The 8,624-nt window shown below is 47.1% G+C and overlaps 1 protein-coding gene across 1 annotated transcript in view; it reads left to right on the top strand.

Annotated features, from left to right (window-relative positions):
* Nucleotides 1-1,603: 1,603 nt before the first annotated feature.
* The window catches only part of ccdc138 (coiled-coil domain containing 138), an 18,439-nt gene continuing 11,418 nt past the window's right edge, over nt 1,604-8,624 (top strand). The window contains exons 1-9 of the mRNA XM_084452086.1: nt 1,604-1,643; nt 1,728-1,851; nt 2,489-2,589; nt 2,791-2,981; nt 3,269-3,406; nt 5,096-5,215; nt 5,453-5,530; nt 5,916-6,029; nt 8,114-8,248. Of these exons, the coding sequence (XP_084308212.1) occupies nt 1,784-1,851; nt 2,489-2,589; nt 2,791-2,981; nt 3,269-3,406; nt 5,096-5,215; nt 5,453-5,530; nt 5,916-6,029; nt 8,114-8,248 (945 nt within the window). The 5' untranslated portion in view covers nt 1,604-1,643; nt 1,728-1,783. The remainder of the gene's footprint in view (nt 1,644-1,727; nt 1,852-2,488; nt 2,590-2,790; nt 2,982-3,268; nt 3,407-5,095; nt 5,216-5,452; nt 5,531-5,915; nt 6,030-8,113; nt 8,249-8,624) is intronic.

Here is an 8,624-nt window from a genome sequence, read left to right on the forward strand (position 1 = left end):
GGAGCGCCTGATAGTGAAAGTCGTTCCTGATTGGTGTCGCAGGGATTCCTGTAAAACCAATGGATTGCCAGGATTTGAGCACCAGATTTTTGCATGAAGTGTCCAAACGTATTGAGCGTAGCTTGCGTAGAGTATCAGCGAAATAACTTTCATGGGTCTGGCGTTGAGACTATCTTCATGTTGACCTGACTGGATACATTTCAGATGACAGTCCATAATGGCGGAAACATAATGAGCGGGTGCCAAAATTCACCTAAGTGTCCCCTCTTGGCCTTCCACACTCTTTGATCTGGCCACAACCCGCGCGCAGTCACAAATGACAGTCCATAATGGCGGAAACATAATGAGCGGGTTCCAAAATTCACCTAAGTGTCCCCTCCTGGCCTTCTACACTCTTTGATCTAGCCACAACCCGCGCGCACTCACTGAATCCCCGCCCATAACTACTTCAAGCCCCGCCCATAACTACGTCAAGCCAAGCAGCGGGACCAATCCAAACCCGAATAGTTCCAATCTTTAGCTAGCTATCTAGCTTTTAGCTAACTTTAGCCACCTTAAACTTCTCTGACACCCAAGATGAGTGATGAATCATCCGAGACCGACGTGGATTTAACAATTGAGAAGTTAAAGAGGAAGTACCTGGAGAGGAGGGAACAGGTAGAGTTGCTGTTAGCTGACTCACTTTAGCTCTGACTGAACAGCTAGCTAGCTAGTCATGTACTCATACTTGCTAGCAGCATTCAGTTTTTATGCTCCACATATCTGGAACAAACTTCCAGAAAACTGCAGGTCTGCTGCAACTCTTGGTTCTTTTAAAACAAGCCTAAAACTTTTCTTTTTGCCACTGCTTTCTAAGAGGAGCTATGTTTATCAGTATACTGCACTGTAACTTGTATTCCTGTATTCTATTTGTCCTGCTTTTTGTTTAAATGTCTATAATGTCTTGCTTTTTGTTTTAATGCTTTTAATGTCTCATGTAAAGCACCTTGAATTGCCCTGTGGCTGAAATGTGCTATACAAATAAACTTGCCTTGCTAGCTAACATTAGCTTAGCTAACTACCCTGGGGGTTTAGCTATCGCCCTTCAACACAACCGTGGTTGCTAGGGAAACAGATGCTGTCTCAGCTCAAACAACAGAGGTACCTGCTGTGTCTGAATATGAGGTTTTGTTCACACAGGCTAGCTAGCTCATCATCATCATCATCATCAGGCTAGCTAGCTCATCATCATCATCATCATCAGGCTAGCTAGCTCATCATCATCATCAGGCTAGCTAGCTCATCATCATCATCATCATCATCAGGCTAGCTAGCTCATCATCATCATCAGGCTAGCTAGCTCATCATCATCATCATCATCAGGCTAGCTAGCTCATCATCATCATCATCATCAGGCTAGCTAGCTCATCATCATCATCATCATCAGGCTAGCTAGCTCATCATCATCATCATCATCAGGCTAGCTAGCTCATCATCATCATCATCATCAGGCTAGCTAGCTCATCATCATCATCATCATCAGGCTAGCTAGCTCATCATCATCATCATCAGGCTAGCTAGCTAGTCCATTAATCTCTCTCTTTGACTTCACATCTTGCAGCTTTTGGCAGAGAAAAACCCAGGTGGAATCAGTCGCTCTAATGGTGAGAGAATTATAGTGTTATATATACTGTATAGCTAAGTTGGCTAGGGTCTTTATTGACATGTAAATGCTGTATGTTTTGAAGAACCCTGCAGGTCAAAGGTGACTGCGTCCCTCAAGTCCAGAGGCATTCAGATAGAGATGCGAGGTTATAACAGAGCTCTGCGGGAACTGTTCAAGGCTGTCACCCTCACACACCCGCCGGAAAGGTTGGTTCCTGACTAGGGTACAGACCCCCCCCCCCCCCCCAAAAAAATAAAATAATAAAAAATAAAACAACTAGTCCAGTGATCTATAGATGTACACCTTATGTCCATGGACCTTACTTATGTTACTTATGGGGCGGCTGTAGCTCAGTTGGTAGAGCGGGTCGTTCAATGATCGAAGGGTCAGTGGTTCGAATCCCAGCTCCGACTGTCCACATGTCGAAGTGTCCTTGAGCAAGACACCTAACCCCAAATTGCTCCCAATGAGCAGGTTAGCACCTTGCATGGCAGCTGCTGCCATTGGTGTGTGTGTGAATGTGTGTGTGAATGGGTGAATGAGAGACCATTGTAAAGCGCTTTGAGTGCCGCTAAGGTGGAAAAGCGCTATATAAGTGCAGTTCATTTACCATTTACCATAATAAGAAACCAACAGATTGCTGTAACAACGCAGCAAGATTACAACTTTTCACTTCGCCTTTCTCCTATACTTATAAGTATACTTACCCAAGACTAGGTTGACCTCCCCCTCATGAGACCAGAGAAGGCTCTGTGGTGTTTAGTGGCGTATACTTTTGTTTGTATTTACTATCATGTTAGTTGTTTTGGCAACCTTCAGACCTGACTGTCTTTCCTGTGCTAGTCAAAGGTTGGACAGTGATTCTGTTCTGACCGGCAGCGAGGAGGACGACCTTTGTGGGGACTGCCCCCTGTTGGACACGCAGGCGCACTACACAGAGACAGGTGTGTGTTTTCTCTGCCCTGCCCTACCGATGACTGTACAGTATCTGCTGACTTGAAGAGGAGCTTGTCTATAGAAACAGTGTGTGTGTGTGTGTGTGTGTGTGTGTGTGTGTGTGTGTGTTATAATGTCGTTCCTACTTCATGATCTTAATTGTACCATTCGGAAAGTCTCACCTGGTTCACACTCTCACCTGGTTTCAGACGTGACCCTGCCCTCCAGTCTGGCTGGTACCCTGGTCTCCAGGGAGGCGGGGCCTACGGTGGGTGTGGCCAGAGAGGAGCGAGGGAGAGGGGTGAGGAGGAAGCCGCTCTCCCCTCTGCTCTCCCCCTCCTCCCCCTCTGGGATGGGACAGGTGTACCAGGAGATGCTGCTCATCTATGAACAGCTGCGGGTGAGTGAGAGAGAGAGGGAGGGAGGGAGGGATGGAGAGAGTGGGGGAGAGATGGAGGGAGGGAGAGAATGAGGGAGGGAGAGAAGGAGTACTGAGCTTGAATCGTTCTAATGTCTTGGAAAGATAATTTTTATAGTGTCACCATTCGGCTTATGAACTGGTCTGAGCATCCGAGCAGCTGACACAAGTGTGTGTGTGTGTGTGTGTGTGTGTGTGTGTGTGTGTGTGTGTGTGTGTGTGTGTGTGTGTGTGTGTGTGTGTGTGTGTGTGTGTGTGTGTGTGCGCAGGCCGAGAGGAACAGCCAGCAGCAGTGGGAGAGAGAGCTCCAGGACAGAGAGAACAGACTGCTCCAGCAGCAGCAGGCTCTCAGCAGGCTACGAGGGGTGGAGGACGAGGTGCACACACGCATGCTGGAGGTACAGGGGGTAAGAGACACTCACACACACACACACACACACACACATACACACACACACACACACACACATATATACACAAACACATATACGCAGGCACACACACACACAGGCATACACACACACACATATACACACACACACAGGCACACACACACAGGTATACACACACGCACATAGACACACATACGCACACATACACACACAGACACACACACAGGCACACACACAGACACACGCACACAGTCACAGACACACACCTTACCTTGTGTGGAACTGCATTGTTGTCAATCCTGAGTGGGGAAATGCTGCCCTCTAATGGTGACATGTGGTATTGATGATAAGAATGATGGCGATGGTAAATGGAGTGCACTTATATAGCACGTTTATCCAAAGCGCTTTACAATGGCCTCTCATTCACCCATTCACACACACATTCACACACCAATGGTGGCAGCTGCCATGCAAGGTGCTAGCCTGCTCATCGGGAGCAATTTTTGGTAGCGATGCCCCGATAATGTTTTTTGTGGCCGATACCAATCACCAATCATCTCTCAGCCATATCCGCTCTGCCGATACCTAGCATTTTTTGTTGTTATAGCAGCTGGTATAGCAGTACCGTTTCCATTTAAATACATTTCATCCATTAAATTGAGTCCAAAGTAGGCGTATCCACATTTTATTTATTTCTACTTTAATATTTACTTGATCATTATGTAAACAATACCATGTGTGTGCGTTCTAGGTCGCACAACATGATTTAATGAGATAACCGGAGTAGTGACCACATTCAACACACTATCCTGAGTCAGAGAAGTGAGTTACAGTCCAGTGACTTGAACTTAGGCTACATAGCGCGCTGCAACTTAACGTTAAGTGAATTGAAATCCCCACCTGGGATCACATTTCCCTCAGTCCAGCATCTATTTCTGTTCACTGCAAACTAACTTTCAGACCGTTTGCAATATGTTTGGAAACGTTGTGTCCTGCCTTAGCTTGCATGTGAGAGAACAGAGCAACACACACGCTGGAGACAGAACGAGAGAGAGAGAGAGAGAGAGAGAGGGAGAGAGAGAGAGAGAGAGGGAGGGAGGGAGAGCGAGTGTGTGGGAGAGACTGTGCGCGTTGTGTTGAAACGTTTTTATTTTTGCTTCCCCCAGAGGAATCTAAGGAAGGCCACACGGCCGAAATGTCATTCTCATTAAAACTCCTGCATATCGAGCCTGGAGTGTGCGACACTTTCTTTCTTTTATAGTTAACAGTTCCAGTAATCAGCACCTCATAAAAGTATAATTGGTGTGCGTTACCTTACCCCATTAGGCTACTTTATCCTGGCATACATTGCAGATGGCGTGTTACATCTGTCTCACACACATTGTAGTAGTTCCACAGTGCTGACTTGTTTTAGGCTAACTCGCATGCGACAATGAATTGGCTCACGTTGTTTAGGTTAACGTGCATTTGACCATGACTCGGCCGCCATTGATCGGTTGTCGTCCTCGGCGACTAGAAAGCATCATCGGAATTCCCCCGATCTCCTATTTTTACTGAATACCTGCCGATTCCCATCGCTAGCCAATCTAGTCACCCTTAAATTGTGGGGGTTCGGTGTCTTGCCCAAGGACACTGACATCTGGACAGGAGGAGCCGGGATTCGAACCGCCGACCCTAGATGATAACGGTGTATTCCTCCTCCAGACACACCAGCGGGAGGTGAGCCAGCTGCAGGATCTGCTCAGAGAGAGGACCAAGGAGAACAGGAGACTCAAGTCCAGCTTCGACTCCGTCAAGGAGCTCAACGACACCATGAAGAAACAGGTAAGGGCCTAACGGAGAAACCTTTCATCACAAGATGCCATGCTGGGTCTATTATTATATATTTTTTTCTCATAGTAATATTATTGCCAATAGTTTGTATGCATGTGTAGTTCCCACCAATCGGACCACAGTAGTGCAGTCATCCATCAGCTGTGTGTGTGTGTGTGTGTGTGTGTGTGTGTGTGTGTGTGTGTGTGTGTGTGTGTGTGTCGGCTGCGTTATGTTGTCTATGTGCAGCTGAGTGAGCTCACTGACCTCAACAAGAGGCTGGAGAGCCAGTCCAGGAAGGTGCAGGCTCGACTGGAGAACCTACAGGTGAGACCCGGACACGCCCACACAGCTAGGGACTTCCTACAGGTGAGACCCGGACACGCCCACACAGCTAGGGACTTCCTACAGGTGAGACCCGGACACGCCCACACAGCTAGGGACTTCCTACAGGTGAGACCCGGACACGCCCACACAGCTAGGGACTTCCTACAGGTGAGACCCGGACACGCCCACACAGCTAGGGACTTCCTACAGGTGAGACCCGGACACGCCCACACAGCTAGGGACTTCCTACAGGTGAGACCCGGACACGCCCACACAGCTAGGGACTTCCTACAGGTGAGACCCGGACACGCCCACACAGCTAGGAACTTCCTACAGCGTTCCACCGTTCTTCTGGGTTTCCATTAACCGGTCACTCGTTCTCCAGAGGAAGCATGAGTACTCCATGGCCCAGAAAGGACGGGAGAACGTGTGTCCGAAGAGTCTGGAGACCAGAGCTTCTAAACCGGAGAAGACAGTCAGCTCCTCTAAAACAAACAAGGTACAGTAAATGAACCCGCTGTATGTGGGCCAAAATTCAACCTTCCTTCCTTCCTTCCTTCCTTCCTTCCTTCCTTCCTTCCTTCCTTCCTTCCTTCCTTCCTTCCTTCCTACCTTCCTTCCTTCCTTCCTTCCTTCCTTCCTTCCTTCCCCTTCCTTGTAGAAAAATAACTGATCTGACATGACTAGATCTGTGAAACAGCTGGGCAGAGACAGACATTTGACATTCATCAGAGATCTGGTGGAGGAATGAAGATGGTTCAAGTTTCATTTCATATACTTTATTGTCCCCGTGTGGAAATTTGTTGTGGACTCCGCCGGTCCTGCAGGTCACAAGACGGACATCGCAATCATCCTCAACACATGAGTTTAAGTAGACCATAAATAGCAATTACACAACCCTCAGTTGACATATTGCGCAACTCTCAGTCAAGTAAATCAATCAATCAATACAATCAGCATCGTGTTGATTCAGTCAGAAACCAATAAGGAAACAGTCAATACAATAATACAATAAACGGTCCAGAAATGTCATCGTCAGCTCTACTACATGTGTGCGTTGAGAGTCCTGATAGACACGGGAATCAAATCATTTTTGAAGCGGTTTGGCTCCGGGGAGCTCTGGGTCTCCTGCCGGAGGGCTTCAGCTGGGACTGGAGAATGTCGGCCGGATGGGAGACTTTTTTTTGTGCCTGTCTGATAATGGACTGCTCATGAATAGTTTGAAGGGACGGATGATCTTTAACTTCCATTATTGTCACGGCATGCTGTACCAGACTGCTGCTTTCAGCTGTACAGTCAAGTTACCGTACCAGGCTGTGATTTCATATCTTACACAACTCTCAAGCACGGCATGATAAAACGGGAACTTCTGCTCGACGCCAAAGACCCTCAGTCTACGCAGGAAGTAGAATCTCTGTTGCAGTCTGGAGCAGAGACTGCACATGGGCCCTCCAGTTAAGTGTGTTATCAATGGACTCCCAAATACTTATATGAAGTGACCGGGGTGATGGGTTCATCATGGATGACCACAGTCCTCAGGTCATCAACTGCTTTAGGGTTGAACACCATATCTTCAGTTTTCTTCACGTTTAGCACAAGATGGTTAAAGTCACACCGCCGAACACATTTTTCGATTTCGGAGTGATAAGCCGCTGGACTACCATCTTTGTGCAGTAAACCCAGGATGGCTGTATCATCTGGAAACGTAATGATGTAGTTATCGGGGTGGACTGTTGCGCGGTCATTTGTATATAACGTGAAGAGCACAGGGGAGCAGACACACCCCTGGGGGGCGCCACTGCTGGTCAACCTGGACTCGGACAGAGCATTGTTGACTTTAACCTGCCGAGTACGGTTTGTTAAGAAAGACAAAAAACATTTCAAAATGAAGTTAACATTCGTATGTTTCAGTTTCTCAATCAACAAGTGTGGCTGCAGTGTGTTAAACACTGAGCTAAAGTCAACAAACAGTAACCGAGCATAAGCTTTGGGGTCTTCCAGGTGTTTAGTGACCAGCTGAGTGACCATCTGTGCAGGGATGCCGTTGTGAATGAAATTCAAGTCTCACCAAAGTGTTCTGTTTTCCTACTTGACTGTTGTTCTTACTTTGTAGTTCGTTCTCATAGATCAGTCTGTTAAAACTACAAATTCTTCCTGTGTGACATCACTTCCCTGTCCTCTTCATCCTGAAACTGTGTCACTTCCTTATTCACTGTATAACCTATCGACCTCGTCCACATCTGACTCACTCTGCCCGGATTCACTTCCTGTGCTAGAGTCCGACTCTGCAGAATCGTAACAGAATAAAACTATTGCCTTTGTTTAAAACCAGCTTGACCGACCACTCAGCGTGTTCTTTGAAATCTAAACTAAACCAAGTAAGGTTTTTCCTTAACACCGTCTTGCCCTGTGGCTATCTGAGCACAACTGTGTTTAAAGAGTGTTTGGACCTCATAAGGATCGATCAGCACTCTGGCCTCCTGGGTAATCCAGTAACACACACTGACTGTAAACCATCATTACACTCAGGGGAGAAGTCATGGGGGTCATGGGTTTCAACGCTGGTTTTTCATCTCTCCGCAGGGCTGTGTAAATCCCGCCCCCTTCAGGCTGCTGGCGCTGCTATTGGACTGGGTTCTTGACGGACAGGCCTTCCCTCCAGCAGCGGGAGACCAGCGTGGCCCCTTGGTGGTCTCACTCCATGAGAGGTGCTCCAAGGTGAGAGACGCGGTCATGGTTATTGAATAAGAGAGGGCCTAGAAGATGGTACTTTATCATGCAGGCTAACTCAATAAAGCTGACCTGAGAATAAGGCCTCCTAAAGACAAGGCAAGGCAAGTTTATTTGTATATATATTATATATAAATATATATTATATTTGTATATAGCACATTTCAGCAACAAGGCAATTGAAAGTGCGCGGACTAGAGCTGGTGGACACTATGGGAGATTTGACTCCAGTCAGAGTCACACAGGCTGTAGGAAAACGCGGGAAACAATGCCATTTAACCAATAATAATCAATAATAAATCAATGTAATACTCAATACTCAGGTCAATAAAGGAAATAGAAAGGAAACGTACCTACCTATACA

Source organism: Borostomias antarcticus, assembly GCF_949987555.1.
Source record: "Borostomias antarcticus genome assembly, chromosome: 17".
NCBI lineage: Eukaryota > Metazoa > Chordata > Actinopteri > Stomiiformes > Stomiidae > Borostomias > Borostomias antarcticus.